General features: G+C 36.9%; 2 protein-coding genes across 4 annotated transcripts; one reads left to right on the top strand and one right to left on the bottom strand.

Moving 5' to 3' along the window:
• The first annotated feature begins 525 nt into the window (after positions 1–525).
• Positions 526–9,938, top strand: LOC122071584 (disease resistance protein RUN1-like). Of its 2 annotated transcripts, XM_042635973.1 has the most exons (4): positions 527–1,251; positions 5,866–6,967; positions 7,536–7,826; positions 7,921–9,938. In XM_042635973.1, the coding sequence occupies exons 1-4, from the start codon at positions 770–772 to the stop codon at positions 9,016–9,018; spliced, it is 2,973 nt and encodes a 990-aa protein (XP_042491907.1). In that variant the 5' UTR covers positions 527–769; the 3' UTR covers positions 9,019–9,938. The 2 variants fall into 2 exon arrangements, with proteins under 2 accessions (XP_042491908.1, XP_042491907.1); XM_042635974.1 differs by lacking the exon at positions 7,536–7,826 and having other exon boundaries at positions 526–1,251.
• A 2,881-nt stretch (positions 9,939–12,819) lies between these two features.
• LOC122071588 (protein DETOXIFICATION 18-like) lies at positions 12,820–20,789 on the bottom strand. Of its 2 annotated transcripts, none has more exons than XM_042635978.1 (8): positions 20,666–20,789; positions 16,083–16,507; positions 14,701–15,245; positions 13,976–14,062; positions 13,833–13,889; positions 13,496–13,734; positions 13,270–13,388; positions 12,820–13,132 (listed from the first exon to the last, which is right to left on the bottom strand). In XM_042635978.1, the coding sequence occupies exons 2-8, from the start codon at positions 16,395–16,397 to the stop codon at positions 13,028–13,030; spliced, it is 1,467 nt and encodes a 488-aa protein (XP_042491912.1). In that variant the 5' UTR covers positions 16,398–16,507; positions 20,666–20,789; the 3' UTR covers positions 12,820–13,027. The 2 variants fall into 2 exon arrangements, with proteins under 2 accessions (XP_042491912.1, XP_042491911.1); XM_042635977.1 differs by lacking the exon at positions 20,666–20,789 and adding an exon at positions 18,394–18,652.
• Between the last annotated feature and the right edge of the window lie 1,891 nt (positions 20,790–22,680).

Genomic DNA, 22,680 nt, shown 5'->3' with positions numbered 1-22,680 from the left:
ACCTAGCCTTAATTGACCTTGTTAGGGCTGGGTTGGATCGGGCTAGATTGGGTTGAACCTAACTTATGCAATAGTTGAATTAACTTTGATCGACATGTTTTTATCATTCATATCCTATATATTAAAAAATTATAAAAAATAAAATACCAATAGGAACTCTAAATTCTAATATAAAAATTCAAGGCTAAATTTTAGATCGGATTGAACAAGGTTAAGGCCTCAAGGTTGGGGTTTTTTAACCCTAACCCGTTCTTAGGGTAAAAAATTTGGCCCCAGTCGTGTTGGCTCAAAACGGACCAAGGCAAGTTGAGATTGTGGGGCCAAACTTTCACCCGTGTTCAAACGTTGATGGACCACAATTTAAAGAAAATCAGTGTGAAAAGAAGAAAATAGAATTGGAATCCAAAGCAAAAGCAAAAGCAAAAGTTTCTACAAGGCGTGGAAACGAATGACAAAATGATGATCGGGTTTCGGGAATCCATTATCCACATAGTCACATTTCATTCTTGCCACGAAAATGCCACGGGTCCCATCCGAGTACAGTACCCTCAAGCCCTGAGGTGAAGGAAAGTTGAAAGTTCCTTCGGCGTGAGTGAAGGGAAAGTCGGTTCGAAGACTTTTGATAGGAATTGAATCCATCTATAAAGAAGAATAGCATAGCGCGAGCAAATCAAGCAGCTTGCAAGATTGTAGTTGCATCAGTCTGCAATCGAAGAGTTAATATTTCTTTGAAACGAAGAAAGACTCGTGTTTCGGAGAAGACATCTCGATGGCAGGCCCTTCTAGGCCATCATCTGGTTGGAGTTATGATGTGTTCCTGAGCTTCAGAGGTGAAGACACTCGCAATACCTTTACCGGTCATCTCTACAATGCGTTGGATGATGCTGGAATTCACACTTTCAAGGACGATGAACAACTCTGCACGGGTGAGGAGATTGGCCCAGAGCTACTATCTGCGATCGAGGAATCGAGAATCTCGATCCCCATCTTCTCGAAGAACTACGCGTCTAGCAAATGGTGCCTTAATGAGCTCGTCAAGATAGTTGAATGCAGTAAAACTATGAATCAACTTGTCCTTCCCATTTTCTACGATGTTGATCCCTCGGACGTGCGTAACTTCACTGGGAGCTATGCGGAGGCTCTTCGGAAACACAACAACAGTTTCCATCAGATGATCATAGAGCAGTGGAAAGAAGCTTTGAGAGAGGTTGGGGGATTGACAGGTTTGGAGTTGAAGAAAATCGCTAACGGGTAAGTCCAACCGTCCCTGTTTTAGTTTCCCTTTTTTTGGGTGCAGTCCCTATTTTAGTTTGAATATGACAAGAGCTCAGAATCGATTACTATGTAGTCAATTTTTATTCTTTTCTCTTTTTTTTTTTTTCCCTCCTCTTTTAACTATATCAGGCTTAACCATGAATATAAACTTAGTCATTTTTCGCCCATATTTATTGATTGCATTCAACTAGGGTGACAACAAGTAGGATACTGTTGGGTAAGGATGTGTCCTTAAAAAATCATGTTACCAGGCTGATAAATGCGGAAGGTAAATCATCAAGAGAAAAAATGAATTAGGTATATGCAGTTTTTATTATATATTTATTTATTGGTGCAAACTTCTCATGGGTGGAATTTTATTCATCCTCAAAATTTTTTTACAATAGGGATGAGCTCTTCCATAAAGGAAGTGGCCCAAAAACCTAACCGTGTGTAGCCTAACGCTCAACAAGCTAAACCAAGAGTATGAGAGTTTTACTCTCGACTAACATACTGGATGTCACAAGTGACAACAGAAACATCCATTGGCGGTTGAGTAGATCTGTCAACTAGGTAACAAACAAGCGCTTGAGAATCAGAGTTGATATGAACTACACTAATCCCAGCAAGCAGAGCCATCTTCATTCTCAACTTGATTGCACGAGCCTCACTGACCATAATTAAAGAGGGGAACATATGATATGTTGCAATCCAATCCAGTTTTTTTTTTCTATGTCCATTTGAACAAATACATCATAAGTCCATGGCCTTGGGTTAAAAGAGAAACAATATCTGAATAGTTATTCACCCAATAAAAAAAATCCAAATAGATGAGGTGATAGATACTGGAGGAGCCAGAGTTGTCATGAGAGAGGGGGGTCCCTATGAGATAGACGATCCGAGGAGGTGGCCCTCAACACTTCATCAATACTAATATCAATGGAACGATCCACTCCCTAAAAGGGGGACAGGAGGTCTCAAAAACCAAAGCATTTTGCTGCTTCCAAATACCCTAAAGAGCCTGTAACGATCCCATAGCAGCTTATGGGGGCTGATTCCACATCGATTTCATATGAGAATTGATGTGGGTTGATATGGTCTTGGGTCCCCCCCACCTTGTAAGCCTATTTATGGGGTTGAGTTCTTCCAGGACCGTAACAGAGCCATAGCATTTGTAGGCTGTGCAATTAAAAACTGTTTTTACTCTAGTTTGGTCTTCTTTGGAGGTCATCTCCACAAGATATTATCTAGTAGTAACACGTATGCAAACCACGCCTATTGAGCCAACTGACACTCAGAGTGCATGTTTAACTGATTTACATACAACCATAGAGAGGGCCAGAGTTCAGAAGATACAATACTCCTTTTAAGATTAGCCATGACTGCAATAGCATTTGTGTAGACCTTCCAAATGATTACTTGAACCTTTGGAGGGATCTTGTAGTGCCAAATAATTTTTCAGACAAGCTTTTGAATAGTGGAGATCTTTTTTGTTGAAGGTGATACTCAAGGTAATCCGGCTTCAGCCAGCCTATAAGCAGACTTAACTGTAAAGACTCCTTTTGGGTTGGGACTGCAACAAAATTTATCTGGATAATTTTCAGTGCTTATTGAAATTTGCGAAATACATCCCACCTCTTGAGTGGAGAAGAGTGGTCTCAGTTTAGTAGCATTCAACTAGCCAAGAGAAGAAATAAGGTCAGATACCCAAAATTCAGACAAAGAGCAAGTCTAGGGGACTACACCTTGAAGCCCCCCAAGGCTTTAACCCAAGGGTCCTCCCAATTTTTGATTAAAGACCCATTACCAATCACCTACAAAAGGCCTTTTTGTAAGAGGTCTCTACCTTTGATAATGCTCCTCTAAGTACATGATGGAGATGAGCGTGACCTCACCTGAAGGAAACCACCAATGGGAAAGTAGATACTCCTAATCAACTATGCCTAACTAGAGTCATGCATGAGCTTGTCTAGCCCAGTTCCAATATTGTGTTCCTTTGATACCGTGTCAATTTTCTTTTGTTCTATGTTTCTCCTTCGAGATTGTTCTCCACTTATGCATGTATTCCCATTTTATATATGTCATTCTTTTCTTATGTAAATGTTCTTACCATATCATGTACTATGCTTATATGTATACTCATACACACACTTGAACCCACTTTGATTTGACGTACATCTAAATCTAGAAACTTGGTTAGGGTAAAACATTTGGACTCGTTCTAATAGGCTTCCACTTATGACTTAGTATTGATTTAGCAAGCAGGGTTTACACAAGTCTAGAAGAAGAAGACCGACCTTCGGGTTGGGCGAGGCGGGTGCCTACCTTCTCCCCTCGTAATTTGACGCTTGTCCAAAGTTTTGTATGGTGACCTTCCTCTTATCTTGCAATGAGTCAAAGTCTTTTCTCTGCCTTTGGAGAGAATTCTATTTTGGGTCCTAGGCCCATCATCCTAGGTGGCGACTCCCTTTTTGGCTTTGACATATGCTTTTGGGACATTAGAGAGCACCACATGACCCGACTCATTTTTTGCACGTATGACCACGTGTCTCCTGTTGAGACATTCCCGCCATGGTCTCTATAATAGCATGATTTGAAAATAAAGCATGTTTACTACATTTATTTCATAGAATTAAACATTCAATTCACATCAAGAAACCCAGATCCAGGTAAAGGTGCAGGCAGTAATTAGGAAATGATGAAAGGTCCTTTTCTGACTGCCTTTTCAAAATTCATGGTCACACAAGCCATAGCATATATTGTGGAAGAAATGAATGTTCTTTCTTTTGCATAAAAGAATAGAATTCCGTTACTTGGAAATGTGTGCCAAAATGTGGAATTGCAGAAATGGATATATTTTTGGATGAGTTGCAGCAGTGTCTTAATTTGGATCTCCATGATGTTCTTGTAGAATGTGTCTTGTCTTCGATGGTTAATGCTTTCTCCATTTCTCTTACTCCTTGTGATGTTTGATATACTTGTGTTTACTCTGAGAGAACTTTTGAATCCAATACCAAATTTTATCATATTTATAGACAGTGGAACTACTTGGCAAACACCCTTGCTAATGACCAACTACCAAAAATATTATCTATTTTTGCAAAAGTTTGAGTGCTAGCCTGGTATTCTTTTTTGAGTTTATTCCAAATGATTGTGAACTTTGGTGATTCTTTACTCTCTCTCTCTCTCTCTCTCTCTCTCTCTCTCTCTCTCTCTCTCTCTTTTCTCCCTTTTAGTTAGGGTCTTGGTATCTTTTGAAGTTTGATTGCCAGCCTGGAATTCTTTTTTGAGTTCATTCCAAATGATTGTGAATTTTGGTCATTCTTTACCCTTTGAGTCCTCTCTTTCCTCCCTTTTAGTGAGGGTCTTGGTGTCTTTTAAAATTTTGTTTTCCTTTCTGTTAGAGGAAGAGGAGTAGGTGACTAGTGAAATCCCAAACCCCATCAGATATCCCTATGTCTAATGACAAAAGTTTAGAGAAAGAAATTTTTTTTGAGAGTGGACCCAAGTCATTATTTCCTCTCAGCAGAATCCTATCTTGATTGATCTCTTCTTCTACACCAGTTCTTCCTTTTTGATTCCTTTTCTAAAGCTTCCATCATACCCAGTACAATATTGCATAGATGTTTGGTATTATCAGCAAGCTCTAAAAAACTCGATCAGAGATTAAAAAAAAGAAATCCATTCTCAAAATTTCTTCATACTTCTCTCCATGCAAGGTTAAAGTGCAAGAATTTGAGATTCAAGCAAATCATAATTGCTTGCCATAAGAATGGATTTCAGCTTTGGGGAGAAACTGTGATGAAGGAGAGCTGAGAGAGAAGAGGAAAAAGAAAGATCTCTTACCAGATTCAGGGAGAAAAGGGAGAAGAGAGAGAATCAGTATGACCAAATTTTCTCCGCAAAATTCTGACCCTGAAAAGTCAAGGGAAAAACTCATATATGGTGGCCCATATAGTTGAGATAGATCACCAAATTTAATAAGTGGCTATTAGGGAGTATCTAAAGCCATCCAACGATAACCTTCCAAATTATCAATCCACGAAGCTAAAAAGTTATTCCTAATATAGAAATGCAGGAAGCATTTTGTCTATTATTATATAAATCTGCTGCAAGTAGATGATTATTGGCATTCCCAACAATTTCCAATGCCATTTTCAAAGTTACAAATCTTTTCCTCTTTTTTTTTTTTTAATCTAAGAGTGAGAAAATTAATGTTGCGATCCTTTTTCCCTTTTTTGGGGTGGGGGGGGGGTGTTGGAAATGTGATGGCCAATTTAATAGCCATTCACTTGAAAGAGCAACATGGGTTTATGGCCATAAAAAGGCAATGAGATCTTGCTTATTCTTGGTCTTCACCTGTCCTTTTTTAACCAATGATAACTTTTTCCCCCCCTTAAATTGCGAGCCAAAGTTTTTGGCACCCCACTAATCTATTTGCCTTATTTCCATTCAAAATGAATTTGGGGGGAAAAAAAGACATGTAATTAAAGTTATCTCATTTACTTCAGTTCAAATTATTGATTTACAATTAAAATTTTATGGTTCCTTTTGTTTTTTTATTTGTGTGCTCTCTAAATTAATTATTTCTTCTTGATTTGAATTGGACAGGCATGAAGGGACATTAGTTAAGTTAGTTGTTGCAGAAGTTTCTTGTAAATTAAGAAAATATTTTCAGATTGTTCCTGATGACCTGGTTGGAATCCAATCTCATGTAGAAAAAATGGTGAACTTGTTAGACATTACATCTGAAGATATAAAGATTGTGGGAGTCTGTGGGCTGGCTGGGATTGGTAAGACTACTATCGCCAAGGTTGTCTACAATACAATCTCGCATCACTTTGAAGGATGTAGCTTTCTTGCAAATGTTCGAGAATCCTCTCAACATTATAGGGGACTTGTCGATTTGCAAAATCAACTGGTCTCTAATATATTGAAAGGAGCAAGACCCAACATTATGAATGTAGATGAAGGAATTAATGTGATAAGTAAAAGACTTTGCAGGAAAAAAGTTCTTATTATTCTTGATGATGTGGATGAAAATTTTCAATTAGAGGCATTAATCAAGAAGCGTGGTTGGTTTGGTTTGGGAAGTAGGATTATAATCACAACAAGAAATGGGCATATCTTAGCTAGTCATGAAGTGGATAAGATATATGAGCCTAATGAAATGGATGAAAATCATTCTCTTCAACTATTTTCCAGGCATGCCTTCAGAAGGGACCAACCTCCGGACGACCATTTAGATCTCTCAAAAGACATTGTAAATAATACTGGAGGGCTTCCCTTGGCTCTTGAGGTTATCGGTTCATCTTTATTTGGTATGAGAAAATCAGCATGGCTAGATACACTAAAGATGTTGCAAGGTGATTTTCTTCATGATAAAGTTCTGGAAAAGTTGAAAATAAGTTATGATGGCTTAAAGGATTTGGAAAAAGAGATATTTCTTGATATTGCATGCTTTTTCACTGAAATGGATAAAAATATTGCATGTCTCATATGGGAACAGTGTAACTTTTACCCTGGAATAGGAGTTGAGGTTCTTTGCCAAAAGTCTTTGGTAAAGATTGGTGAAAATAATGAATTAAAGATGCATGATCTGCTTAGAGATCTTGGAAAGGAAATCATTCGTCATGAAAGCCGTAAGGTGCTTGGAGGGCGAAGTAGGTTGTGGTCTCATGAGGAAGCCTTGGAAGTATTAGATTCACATACGGTAGGTTGTCAATAAATGGTCAGTACACTTTATTTTATGCTTCCAATTATTAATGATGTTTTCAAGCATAAGTTAACTATTTTTTAAGGTTTCATAAACTTGATATATGGATATTCCTTTCTTTTCTTTTCTTTTTCTAAATATAAATGTCATGGAGGTTGGTGAACTTCTTGTTGCACAGTAGTGGTAGACATGGTGGGGTCTAATTTTATTGAGGATCATGCACTCATTTCAATGTGAAGTTCCAGCCCTATATGAGCATATAAAAGAAAACTTGTTCAAAGTAAAAACTACGAAACTGCCTTAAAACTTTTATTGTCTTGTATTAGATTTTAGTTGCATTTGTGCAGTTTTTTACACCTTTGGATATGCTATTGGTCCCAATAACATTCTCATTTTGGGTTAAAATTTTAACAAATTAGATTGAAGGGGCCTTCATTAATGTTGGCTCACCAGATCCAATGTTTGACAAGTGATTGTTAAAGCACAACAGTTTCACCAAAACACCATGAACATGAGCAATTTCTGGTTATAGTATTTCATACTTATTTGAAATTATTTGTTTTAGGGGACGGATAGAGTTGAAGGGTTGTGTATTGATTTCGGAGGCAGTTCAAGAAGCCAACGATGTTTGATGAGTGAAGGATTTATTAGAATGAAAAAACTCAGGTTACTCCAAGTTGATTATGCGCACTTTGCTCCAGACTTCAGACCTTCTTTTTCAGATCTGATATGGCTTAGATGGAAAGGATGCCCTTGGGAATTTACACTAACAAAATTTGATCCAGTGAAGCTTGTTGTTCTTGACCTGTCATATAGTCTTGTTACAATTAATTGGATGGGTTGGAAGTACCTCAAGGTTGCAAAGAAACTTCTCTCTTTTGTTTAATGCATTCAATCATATTCTTTTTTTTTTCTTAGTCTCTAATAATTTCTCTCTTTTTTGCACACAGGTGGCAAAAAATCTAAAAGTTTTGAATCTGGGAGGGTGTCGATACCTATACCAGACTCCTGAACTAAATCATCCCTTGGAGATCTTGAGTCTTGAAAACTGTGAAAATTTGGTTGAGATTGATGAATCCATCAACAGTCTTGAGAGGCTAGTCATATTGAATATGAGGGGATGCACGAAACTAAGGGATCTACCATATGTCATCTGGGGGTTGACTTCTCTCAGAAACCTCAACATACATCAATGTGAAGGTTTGGACAAGTTACCTGATTCCATAGGTTTTCTCAAAAACCTAGAGACTTTTGATGCCAGTTTTTGTTATATGAGGGATGGAGCAATTCCGGATGCTTTAGGGTGGCTATCCTCTTTGGAAACCTTGAGACTAGGTGGAAATAATTTTCATAGCCTACCAGTGACAGTTTCTAGCCTCTCCTCGCTCCAAACACTTGATTTAAGGTTCTGTGACAAACTGCAATCGCTCCCAGAATTTCCTTCTAGTTTGAAAATTTTAAATGTTATGAGATGCAGATCTTTGAGATCACTCCCAAGGCTTTCAAACCTGACAAATTTAGAGGTATTGTGTCTTGATGATTGTGAAAATCTAGTGGAGATGCCAGAATTGTCAGGGCTGAGAAATTTAGAGAAATTAAGTCTTGATAATTGTCAGAGATTAGAAGAGATTAAAGGCCTTGAAGGGTTGGATTCTCTACAACTGTTGACAATGAAGAACTGTGGATCATTAACAAAAATTGGGAAAATATCCAGCTTGAGGAAACTGAAAGAATTAAGATTCACGGGCTGCTCAAAACTAATGGTATTAGAAATGGAAGGCTGCGTGAGCTTACTTGAGATTAAGGGCCATGCGGGATTGCATTCCTTGAAGCATTTGACAATAAAGGGGTGCGCATCATTAATGCAAATAACGGGACTGTTTGCCGCACTCGAGATGCTAGAAATCTTGGACTGCATAGCAATGGAGATTATTGGATCTCTCCTGCTTGGGAAACTTGAAGCATCTATCCATTTCCGGGTGTGCCAATCTAAAGGAGATTCAAGGCCTCACTGGATTGAGATCCTTGGAGAAGTTAGATTTGAATGATTGCATATCTATGGAAAGAATAACAGATCTCTTCTACTTGGGAAAACTGAAGCAACTATCCGTTGCCGGGTGTGTCAATCTAAAGGAGATTATAGGGCTCTGTGGATTGGTATCAATAGAGAGGATGGATTTTACTGGATGTGAGTTTATAAAAACATTGCCAGTTCTCTACTCGAGACGATTGAAGCATTTATCTGCTGCTGGGTGCATCAATCTAAAGGATATTCCAGGCCTTGATAGATTGAAATCCTTGGAGACACTGGATTTTAGTAATTGCATATCTATGGAAAGGTTACCTGATCTCTCCAACGCGAGAAACTTGAAGCATCTATCCATTACCGAGTGTGTCAATCTAAAGGAGAGTAAGACCTTAATAGGTTGGAATCCTTGGAGACATTGGATTTTAGTAATTGCATATCTATGGAAAGGTTGCCTGATCTCTCCAACTCGAGAAACTTGAAGCATCTATCTATTACCGGGTGTGTCAATCTAAAGGAGAGTAAGACCTTAATAGATTGGAATCATTGGAGAGGTTGGAATTTTTTGGTTGCAGTTTATGGAAAGTGTTAAATATTGTAGGTTTTCTAAACATGATGGGCCTATACCACGGTAGGAGAAGTTCTGAATCCTATCGTGATCTAGGATTCTCTCTCTCTTGGTTCCCTTCATCCGTCTGAGCTAACCTTCTCTTTTTCTTTCGTTTCTTCAAAAATTTTGATTTATTATATTTAGTTTTGTCACAGAAAGTTTACCGGATCTCTCCAACTTAAGAAACTTGAAGCACCTGTCTACCAACAAGCAGTGTTTTAGTAATCGGTATTGGATACAATATTACCTTGGCTGATATCGATTTGAATTGGCTTGTATCGATCTGGGTTGGAGATGCATCACTGTTTTCCTAAATAAAATAGATTTTTTTATCCTTGTCTGTATTGATCTACTGAGATGGGATTGGCCAAAATCAGTATCAGTCTCGGCTGATATCTATACGATCTGGCTGACTCTTAAAGCAAGACTAAAAATGTTCAATGGATCTTGATTCTCTCCAATTCTTAATTTATTAATCGTGTAATGCTTGTCCAATTCTCTCTGTGCATGCCACACCTCTACATTTTCAAAATCCAATAGTTGTAAAATTTTTTTAGAATTCAAATCTATTTAATGCCTCAAATACCTTAAACTTCTACAACTGTTTGATTTTGAAAATGTACACATGTCGCATGCACAGAGAGAATTGCACAATTAAGAATTAAAGAATATCTAAACATATAGTTGATGCACCTACTTTGCCAGCCAACTCCACCTCTATTATAATCAAATCAAATGTCGTGGCTCATGCTAACCTTTATACATATTCAAGCCTGATTTGAGGTCTTAGATGTGATGAACTTGATCAATTAAAATGTGACCATCTTGACTATGGAGCTTTATCTGAGGAGAATTATAATAAATATGACAATGCCCAAATGAGAGAACATATGCATGGAAGAAAACCAAGAGCCATATATGTTTAACTGGTTTTGCATGGGTTAGCACACATGCTCATGTGTGTGCGTGTGTGTGTGTGTGTTTTTTTAGAAAGAAATAAGCAATAATTTAAAAACATAAATATATTAATGCCAATATTAGAGATAGAGAGGTTAGATTTATTTTTTATTTATCACAGTGATATGAGCCAACTGTTTAAAAAAAGAACCACATCATTAGTACGCTTGAGCCAAAAAGAGAATTATGGAAAAAAGTTTTGAACAACCAAAAATAGAGGAACCATGTTCCAAGGCCACAATGTGGTACTTTGGTAAAAAAAAAAATTTGTTCCAACTCCTACACGTACTCGCTCATGTGTATTTCTAAAGCTCTATTATAGAGATAGACCCACCAGGTCCAAAATTAGGAAACTGTAAAAGAGAGGAAACTAGATGTAGCCATAGAGAGCAAACTGTCACGGCTTTAGACCTTTCTAAGCAACTGCACCAACACTTAGCATTCCCACTAGCACTAAGTCAGCCTAACCACATTCATTTAGGGACTTGGGAAGAGAATAAGTGAACATAAGAGTGAGTTTGAGAAGAATGAAATTATACTACACTAGAGAACTTCGGTGGAATTCTCTAAAAATTGGGTCTTACTTAGCTTAATGGCCTAAGTTCATGGGCTAGGCCTGTGGGCTCTTAGTGGGCGGGCTATGACAAAACGCTTTAGACAGTAACCTAGAATCCCAGAACCCAAAAAATCTGATTCTATATACAGCAACCCTGGCAAAACTGGTCTACGTTCTTAATTTTTTTTCTCCTATTCTCATTGCTCTCTCTCTCTCTCTCTTTCTCTCTCTCTCCTCTGCAATTCCATCTCTCTCCACTTGCTTACTTCACAGTCTCTGTAACTACAATAATGGAAGAAAAACAATTTAAAAATGCGCGATTTCAAATTTTCTCAACTGCAGGCAGACAAATAATTGAAAGGGTACTTTCATATTTGTATGCCTCTGCTGATGGGAAAATTGAACCTGTGCATCAAGGTTTATATATGTAAGCAGGTTGCTTCCTATCCAAGAAAAAAAATGTGAGCAGCTTCTACTCTATTCTTTCTTTGGAAATCCACATCTTTATTTTGTTATTCAATACAAAACTTATATCTCTTTCGCCTATACTTTTGTCTAAAATAGTATTTACAAAAGCGGAAAAGGTTGGATATGCCATTGGTATACCGTAAGCTAGCACCCAATGTGTCTATCTCATTTTTCCTTTTTGAAATGACCTACATTTCCTTCCTGTATGATACCCCATCATGTATCCCAATTGGTGATGTCCGCTAACTTACTGTACACCAGTGGCATACTAGCTTCTACTCTATTCTTTCTTTGTAAATCCAAATCTTTATCTTATTATTCAATACAAAACTTACTATTTCTTTTGTCTATACTTTTCTCTAAAATAGTATTTACATTAAGGGAAAAGGTTGGGTATGCCACCAATATACCGTAAGCTAGAACCCAATAATCTATCTATCTCTTCCCCTTTTTGAAATAACCCACATGGCCTTCCTGTATAGTACCCCATCATGTACCCCCATTGGTGATGTCCGCTATCTTACCGTACACCAGTGGCATACTAACACAATACTAGCACACTAGCTATAGTGTTGTCTCTTGAAAAGTATGCAATAATCCACAGCCAATAGCCAATAGCCAATACCACTACCAACATTTTTTGAATGAGATCCCCACTAGATTGTGTGGGGATTCTTTTTATAGAAAACAGAATGGTTTTTGATATAACAGAAATATCACAAACCATTCTCTTACAAGTTTGCCATACCACATTTTCCATTTTAAGAAATTTGAATGTGGAAGAATTGGATTCTTCCTTACCCAAGATAGTTTCCATACTATATCCAAGGGCACAAGCTTGCTTCTCCAAATGTGGGAGTTCCCCATGGCTTTCTATGGAATATATAAAAAAATTTACCCAAAGTCTCGAGGGTGCCTTGAAAGATCTCAGAATACAACATAAGAAGAAACATGTTTTTGAGAAGCACCACAAAAGATGAGGCCATAAGGGTTTCAATGATGGTAACAAAGAGGGAAAGGCAAGAACCATTCTTTGCTGTGGCAAAATCCTGAGCATGCTCATCTTCCAAAGCCTTGGGCATTATTCTTTTTAGAGTGTCAGTAACTAGGATGAGAGAATGGGGATAAGGAGTCTCCTTGCTGGAGACCTGTGAAGATCTTAGAATTTCTATTTTTAATCCTTATTTCTGTTGCTTACCTATAACTCTATAAGGATGCCTAAAGACTTAGTATGAGTAGAAAACTTTCATTCATATATGCTATTTCACACTAAAATCTCATTTTTACAAGAATCTAGCCAAGGAAGCTGCAATTTTGCATGGTTATAGGTTTTTTCCATGCAAAAATGTTCTTGCTAGTTTTTGGGTTGTCAATATTTATGTGCCTAGCTAGCTAAAACTGAGAAACTTTTCTTTGTGTATGCTACATAAGTCTTCACGGTCAATGTTCAGAAAGCTTCACTTGAGTCCACTTGTTACAGAATGTAATCACTAAGAGTATGCAACATTGGAAATAGAGCCCACAAATCAGTCCAATCCACAAGCCCTGCACAAAAGCAAAGTTATTAGGAGCCATACAACCCAGCATTTAAGCACAAGGAGCGCACAACCAGAGATCATGAAATTATGCCTTCATCCATTTGGATGACAATGTAGCTAGTAACTTAAATTTGGTTGGCTCACCTTTGTGTATAGGCCAGCCTTAAACCCAAGGACCACAGAAATTGGTGTGCCAATTATATAGAAGGCCGCAAAGTTAGTCAATGCCGCCAAATGCTGCCATCCACACCCTCTAGCCACCCCTGCAGAACCAAATCAGAATAAGTCTCCACATCGAGCTACCCACATCCGATGTGTTATGGAAGATATGATAACTATCCAAATTTATTGAAAGTTTTATGACTTTAACCTGACAAAATGCCTTGTGCTGAGTCTAGTAACATTGAGATTGCAAGTAAGGGGGTGATAGAAGCAAATTCATCCTTTAATAAATAGCTATTACTGAAGAAGCTGACCCATAGATTGTGAGCCACAATCAGAGATATACTAATTGTTAGACCAAGAACAACGGAGAGCTTTATTGTCACTATCATGGCTTTCTTTGCATGACTGATATTTCCAGCCCCAATCTCATTCGAAACGCGAGTGCTGTAACAGCAAAAGCCTCCATATTTCAAGTAGGTTATGATGGAAGAAGTATATCCAACAAAACACTATTTGCAAATCCTAACCTGAACCAACATTACCTCACAGCTGCACTCAGTCCAGAGGTCAACATATATGAGACAGTTTCTGTGATCACACTGCACAACAACCCAGAAGGGCAGAAATATTTTTAGGCCTTATAATGTCTAAAAAGTATACAACAGTAAAGGATGTTTAATCTTACCACAATGCTATTAGTGAAGTCTTGGTTTCTGAATTCGGCATCAATCCGGCAAGTAATACTAGAAGTTCAAACACACCAAACTCCAAGCTGGAAGAATAAACTCAAGAAAGAAAAATTATACTTATGAGATGAATGGACTACCAAAGTATTATAAACTAGTTCATTAGAAAAATGTTCAATATTTCCTAGAACAGTATACCTCAAATGTTCAATATTTCCCCTTTTAAGAATGATTGATGTTGATGATGTCTCATTTTCTTTCTTTTTCTTTTTAGTGTATATAAAGATACAAATGGAAAAAAACAGGGGCAGCCAGGTCAATCAGGGCCAGCCAAACTCTAGAAAAAATCAAGGCCAATCAAGGCGAACCTGGCCCAAACAGGCCTGATCAATGTCAATCAGGGACAAGCTGGGCTGGGATTTTAAAAACCCGACCCTGTTTCACCCTAGTTTCTTGATGGCATATATTCAATTTTTTTCTACAAATGCCCCTTTAAGCAGTCTTAATGGCAGCAAGGAGCATTATGGAAGCGAAAGGGCATGTGTCATCATGAAACTGTATGTGAAGCATTCATGTATGGATAATTGATCCAAAATTCGCTATTTATTTATTATTTTTGTTCTCCCTAAATGAATCTGATTGGTGGAACTAACCTTATAGCACTATTTGAACATAGAAATTAATGTGGAAATAAATGGAATATTGAGAGTAGATATCACTTTACCACACCATCACTGCTGAAGAGAGTGCCAACTTCATGTTGGGAAGCAAATGATGAATGGACTCCATTGAAAAACCTTCCAGTGTAAGTTTGAATTTCACTGAGTACTTCAGGTAGAAAGCCAACATAAAAACTGATAGCCATAAGGATAGTACTGCTGCTACTGGTGCTCCCTTAAAACCAAGAGGAGTCAAGTGAACTAATAGATATGTTAAGCCAATATGGATACCCAGTGGGACCAGTGAACAAACAATAAGTGGTTTAACAACACTTTGTGTTTGGAGAAATCTGAGGATGCATTGTAAAAAGCCATATGCAAATAGCCCTGGAATCAAGCACTTCAAATAGATGCTGGCAACTTGTGCTACTTGAGGATCTTGATGAAGCAAAACTAGTATGGGTTCTGAGAAGAACCACAAAATGGATGCAACAACTGAGAATATGAAAGATATGATTGCTGATGATTGTAAATAAATTCCTAACATCCTGTAAGCATTTGCTCCATATGCTTGACCACAAAGAGTCTCTAGTGCCCCACTCAGACCTGTCTGAAAAACATTTATTAAATTAATAAAGCATTTAATAAATTATGATACATTAAATAAATCAAAGACATGTTCCATCATTTTGGATTAATAAAACATTTAGTAATTTATAAATCATCTCTCTCTCTCTCTCTCTCTCTCTCTCTCTCTCTCTCACATAGTTGTGATAATGTTTGCCTACTTTTCTCTACATATAATGGGTGCAGCTTGTTGTCCCTAAAAGGCTAAAATGGTGAAGTGAGAAATTATAATTTTTTCTTGATTACCCCTATGTTAGGGTAACAAAGGGTTTTTAATAATATTTGAAAATGATTTGCCATTAGTCATTATTAAACTATGTACATTTTTTTAACTAGGCATGTGAAATGATAGGATTAACATTATTATAAGAGATAAAAAGGAGTTATATTAGAAAGGCAAAAAACGTAAGGTTGTATAATTTATTTTTCCACTAACTTTGTTTACAACAAGATTCTCCCATATGTAATATATAGAAAAGGGTTCAATAAGCATGCGGAATAAAGGAGAGCACCAATGAGGGGCGACAGAATAGTTTCGCACATAGGAGGGCAATGATGTCATTTCATCTGTGTGAGTGAGTGTGAGAGACGGAGAGAAACCCCAAGGGGTAATTCAATTGGCAATCAAAGACCAATTCCTTACAATAAAGATGTCAAGAGTTCAACTCTCCATGGGCCTAGAGAAAGAGAGAGAGAGAGTATGGCTAGAAATTATAAAACAGATCTACAGAGGTGAAAAGCTAAGAAAGAACACAATTAAGTGAAAGAAGAAACATTGAAAATATGATATTGTTTTAAGAGTTATGATGAAGTTACTAACCGTGAGTGCAATTCCAGTAACAGTTGCCCAAGAGTTGCCCAAGGTGGATCCTGCAAGCTCCAACTGTCCTAAGCGACCAGCAAACATTACTGACACCAATGTGATGAGGTAGAAGGATAAGTTAGTAATGATCATAGGCACAGAGATGGAAACTTGTTTCTTGGCTTCCTTCACATCTAAGACCTTCCTCCATATAGTTTTTCCTCTCTGACTGTGGTGTTCTGATATTGTAGTACTGTTGGATGTTTCAGTTATAGTAACAGTAGCAGATATTGGAGACGTATCTATCTCAACTGGAGTAATTTCTAACCCCATTACTGTTTTTGGTCTAGACTTGTTCAGTTTGTCTCTCTTCGCTTAGATTTTTGTCTTGAAACCAATTTTTGCACACAATTGGAAGAATTTATTTTTCCCAATAAACTTTTCTGCAAAATCCAAATAAATAATTCAATTAGGAAAATATATGAATTAATCAAGATTAACTTTTTTTTTTATATGTGATTAGATATTTTGATTAAGGGACGTCTAGGAGCTTGACCTAGCTATGCCAACACCCCATGCATCTCTCTCCCCTATCAAACAAGGGGCAGAGAAGTCTTTTCACAAGGAGAGGAGAGAGATAAACTCATGGGAATGCTAGCATAGGTCACACTTCCAGACACAATTCTTTTTCCCTTTTATTAATTACTAAGAAAGAAAAAAGAATAAGCATAAGAAATCAACATATCTATCTTTTGCTATCCATAATCAATCATGCATAGTTATTTATATCTTCTCTCAATCAATATCCGTTAAGAAAATATTTATATAGAAGGTACATAGCTTATCAAAATCCTTGCTGTGAAAATAATAGAAGCAATAAAAAGATAATGAATCATGGGAATAAGCATAGCTGTCAAGGCGTAACCTTGCGACAAGGGCACATGAATATGAGCAACGGGCAAGGTGTGCACGTAATTTTTTACAACTTGGCACTCACCTTGGTTGCCTTGGTCAGGTTTTGATCTAAGGTGTGTGTCTATCTCTTTCCCCCACCCTTTACTTAAAATTAGAATTTAAACTAATAAAACTAATGGATTACAATTTGGAAGAAGAAGAAAAAAAAAACTAAACTAAACTAAGCCCTAACATTATGGTAATTTGGAACTTTTTTTTTGGTGATTTGAAGCATGAATGTTCCTTATTATTGTTTTTCTACTGAGGAACCCCTCAAACCTGCGTGGGTTTACGGTTCAGGCCAAAGGGTAAACTCCGATTACACGAAGCCACACCTAACCCGTGTAACAGATCAGTCGGGACTTAGGAGGAGATTGAAATTAGAGACGTCTATTGGCAGATCTGTTTCCTTGATGATTTGTTTCTTGTTTTCATGATTTATTGAATGATTATTAATTATTTGGTGATGCTTCATGTCTTCTCTCTCGTTTTTTTTTTTTTTTTTTTTTTTTAATGGTAATGTCTTCTCTTTAGTTTATACTTTATATTATAGGAAAAATGTTTGTAACCAACCCGGGTACAACAATATTCATTTCCCATTTTATATTACTTATCAACTTCAAGTTATTATCAGAAAAAAAATGAGTAAATAAATAAAATAAAGGATATTTTTATAAGGAAGAAAGATGTGTAACCGGTGCTATTCCTACGCCCTCTCATAGGGTCCTCTAAGTGGAACCCTTCCTTTTATCAACTTTGTTCTCTCTCCTTTTTGTAGGGATCTGGATCTCACCGGCCCCTCCAGTATGCATCTGACAGCTGTGGGACCTTTACGCACTACAATGTCCATCCAACCATTGGATGCGCCAGAGAGACTGAGAGTTGAAGAGGATCCAGACGCCTTTTTGTAATTTCACCTTTTACTCTCCCGCTCCCTTTTCTCTGGCTCCCCCTTGCCCCCTCCCCACGCTGCCCTACATACAATTTCCCTGCTCCCCACCCCGGTACCCACCTGAACTTCCAACCCACCCACCTCTTTGGTGTCTCTGATTCTATCTCTGTTACTAGTTGCTTTGGATTGGATCTTCTTTAAAGTTGAAATTCAAAATCCGTCGAAAGCTTTCACTTCAACGGATAATCAAGTCTCATACTAATAATTTTCAAATGTGCAGGCCTGCTCCTGCCTGCAACTTCTGAAATTCGCGCTACCCATAAACTAAGTTCAGATTTTTCTCTTCTGGGTTCTTCGAGTATGAATCAAATGTGAAGCATAAAAACCAACTGGGAATAAAAATTTATGAATTGCATTACCTTGCAAGAGAACGAGCATAAGTTACTTAAATAGGAGAGAAAGAGACGGGAGATGGTGGAAAACCTGAAAGGCCGAGAGAGAAACCCCTGTGATCTCCAAGGATTTCCATGTCGCTGCACCTATCAACGTCCTACATTCCCCTTCCCCTGCCATTCTCGAGATCCAGATTGACTGATATTGGGAAGCCTTGAGTATTGGGTGTGATGGCAACGAACAAGAGATGAGATTGCTGGAGAGAGAAAGCGGTTGAAGCTTGGAAGCATGGGAGAGAAAGGGCAGTGGATAAACTGAGAGAGAGAGAGAGAGAGAGAGAGAGAGGAACTTGAGGCAGAAATGCCGGAAAGGTTGCAGACGAGATCTTTCTCTCTCTTAAAAAATCGGTGAATTAGACCTGGAATCGTCCGATTCACATCAGAACCCACAGTCATCCATCCTGATTCCAACGAGTCAAACCGCCCGATCATCAAAACAGGGCAATATCACATGGATATATCGATTCTACGTTTTTTCCGGACCGAATCAAGCCGATTTGATTACCTCATTATTTGGAAGGGAAAAAGTCTGATTACAAGTTTGTTTGGGGATAGGTTTCTTGCCAAGTGACAGGCACTAACTTAGTTGGGCTTTTTAGCGTATGTCCAGGAGGATAATTGGATCGACCATCTTATGACCAAACTTAAAAAAATAGAAAGCGGATCAGGTTCTCGTATGAAATTCTCATTCTCATCCTTGATCCACATATATGGAAACCACATCAAGAAAGACCCTTTGATGGATTCTATATGTGTGGATCAGACCATACAAGATTGGTAGAAACACAATAGTGCAATACAATGGGCCCGCTTCGCCAACCCCTCAGTGGGTCTTGTTTGGCCCTTCATGGGTCCCTTGTCTCTCGCCCCTTTGTGGGGTCTCTATTTGACTTCTCAGTAAATCTTGCTTGGCTTAGATGTATCCATTATATTATTATTAAATAATTAAATTATTAAATTATTAAATAATAAATAATTAAATAATTAAATAATTAATATTTAAAATTTTATAATAATAATAATATTAATAATGATAAGATAGCTTTGCCTAATTTAAGTAACATAGCTTTGTCAGGTTATTACTAAGTAGTTTGAGTATGAACAAAACCAAAAGGGTCCTAAACTATGCTTGTTTCATGCATGCTTCCTATGTGACTATTGAATGCAAGAATGAAGGGAAAATATAATTGTTCCATCAGGTGACCTCAAGATTGAAGGATTGGTATCATTGGTCAGGATCAGATGATCCTATGATGTAAGGAGAATAAAACAGAAATCTGTTAGAATTGTTGAGCACACTGTACACCTGCATAACCTTGTTATTACCTTTTTCCATGGAAAGAAAGAAATTTGCAGTATTCATTTTGAAAAAAAAAAAAATTAAAATTGGAGATGAATTGTGTACTCTGAATTGCCAACCAAATGAGAAATATGGCTAATATCAAAGCCACCAATAAAATGTGAAATGAAAAAAAAAAAAAAAAAAAAAAAAGTAAAGACAACTATTTTTGGATTTATAATTTCCTAACAAGTTCCAGGCATATTTTTCCATGAGTCAGTTACTGAAAGAGTTATGCAGGACAATCCCTCCCCCATTCTAATTATTTAAACGAGCTGAGATTTCATTACAGAAGAAAACAACTTAAGAAAGTCTAATTCGGATATGAGATCTAGTTTTCTGTTGATGGCAATGCCAAAGGTGGGTTTTCAAATTTCTTCTTTTGAAATTTTATATCCGTCTAGGTATGCCTAAAAGTTATTTTTGTATATTCTTTTTTCCCTCTTTTTAATATATTCTTGCTGATCTTTAGGGGGAAAAAAGTGGGGGATAATGCAAATAAACGGTTGTTGAAGAATAAAATTACTACTTTTGAATCGAAGCAAATGCTCTATGACTTATAACTTATAATCTGAAGGCCAAATAAATGGTTGTGAAGTACCAATCCATGGCCACATATGATGTTGTCCATCCATACGTTCTCTTTTGTCCCTTTCTATCTTTTATTTAGAAAAAAGAGTAGGGATTATTATTTTCCCTTTTTTTTTTTGGAACTAAGATAGGAAAAAAGAAGATAGAAATTGAATTAAAAGGAATACAGGACTGTTGTATATGAAGAAACCAAGCTACAGGTACTTTTTTTTTTTTTTACTTCATTAGTTATTTTTATTTTCCAAAATTATATGGTTAGAAATATTCTTATCATGACAAACAAAAAAAAAAAAAAAACACTTCAAATTTCAACTATCAAATAAAACTGATATCAGAAAAGAGAATTAGCAACAAAATTGAAACCACTGCCTACCTGTTTTTCTCTACAATAGTGTTGGTTGTTTTCTTATAATCTCCTTCTTCATCATATCTTCTCTTTAGATCTTCATATTTTTCCTTTCCTTTCCTTGTTCTCTTGTGCTATATTTGAACTAGGCTAATACTTTGTTTACAATGGTGACTACCCAAGTTTCAGCTAATTTATCAAGCTCTCACCAAAAGGTTGAGGTTTGTAATATTTTTTTTCTAATGACCTAATTCTCTTTGGTTTCTTGCACTCTATGAAAACTGCCTTGTTGATAGTTACATTGGTGTTGTTGACTACTTGTCATTGTTGTCTCCACTTCTCCTCCTATTTAGTTTCTCCTAAGAGCTTATCTTCTTCTTCTTCTTCTTTAGATTGCAAAAATTGAAAGAATTCATTAGGTCTTCTATATGTTAGATTTGAAATAGAGCATGAAATAGCGAAGGATATAGTTCTTTAAAAGACATGCGGGAGCCTTGTGCACCAAGTACGCTATTTTTATATATTTCTTTAAAAGATAAAGATTTCAATATTGAGGATAGGAATGCTGAAACAGTTGGGATGTGTCATGTAGTGTGTCACCTTATTATGCTTTAAGACTTAGATCAAGGGGATATAATTAAATATGCTTTTCCATCTTAAGATGGTATTTATTATTGTCCTTGTTGATTGTAGGAGAAAGGGAGTGACATATGAGAGATGTTGTAGAAGAATGTATGGCAGATGTAAACAATTATCTACATTCTTTTATGGCAGAAGTAAACAATTGTCTACTTCTTCCTCAGGTTCTACAGAATAATTCTTGACTCTAAGGGGTAGTCGAGTTGGCAAGGGACCTTCACCTCAGCAAACGTGTGGTTCTGAGTTCAACTCCTCTTACCTCTTTGTGGCCACTCACACGGGGGTGTTTAATACTTATTACTGTTTTCGGTGAAAATTGAATGACTTTTGTTCAACTCGGTATGATCCGATCCATGTTATTATGGGGTCAGTATAGATCCATAAAACTAATTAGGGTGAAGGTCTGAATAGCGATCTTTAGCAAATATATATATGGGATAATCCTAGAACACAAAAAGTAACTGTAACCAAACAAGTTGACCTAATTATCTTCTGACATCTGAGTTCACATCAAGATTTTTCATCAGTTCTCAGGAATCTCATGACTCCCAAAAAAACAAACAATCATCTTCAATATAATAGAGCTTGTTTATACCATCAGACTTGGCTAGCTGGTTACCAATATGGATTGCCAGATATACATTGTATTCGTTGGATAGACAGGAAAGTTTGGGGAGAACTCTTAAGGAAGACTTTCCCTTCATGGGTTGTGAGTCTACTGAAGCAGAGAGAGATACGTGGGTACTGTAGAGACCCTTTCATCTCATAAGTGTAGAAAGCCTCTCTTGTATGTTAACCATTCTTGTACTATATTCTGAATTCATGATTGCAATTACCAAAAATAGTCATGTCTCTTATTGCTACTCATTACTGTTTCTTAGCATGTTGCATGCTGAAGAGGCAAGGATAATAGTGCTAATATGCAAAAATAATAGTAATAATACAAAATAATAAAAACCGAGTTTTTTTTTTCCTGTGAAAATAGACAATGGGTTTTTATGAGGTAAACCAAATCTTATATCTCTTGTACATTTATTATTCAAAGTTAATCTTGGTGTAATCATCTTTGGTGGTATGAAGAGTTATCATCGTCTGCATAGCATATAAAATATAAGATAAATTATAGAAAAGGCAAAACAATATTATGACATTGACATAAGCCTCTCATCTTAATTGCCCAAAATACTTCGCTTGTCGATGACAGCTATATATAGAATATAAAATACAAAATACATCAGATATAGAAAAAGCATAATAACATTATGACATTGACATGGGTTGACATTAGCCTCTCATCTTAATTACTCAAAATACTTCGCTTCTTGGAGACAATAATATATAGAATATAAAATACAAACTACATCAGATGTAGAAAAGGCAAAATAATATTATGACATCGACAT

This window comes from Macadamia integrifolia, unplaced genomic scaffold (assembly GCF_013358625.1).
Source record: "Macadamia integrifolia cultivar HAES 741 unplaced genomic scaffold, SCU_Mint_v3 scaffold_270A, whole genome shotgun sequence".
Classification (NCBI taxonomy): Eukaryota; Viridiplantae; Streptophyta; class Magnoliopsida; order Proteales; family Proteaceae; genus Macadamia; species Macadamia integrifolia.
This window is presented reverse-complemented; position numbering and strand designations above follow the sequence as displayed.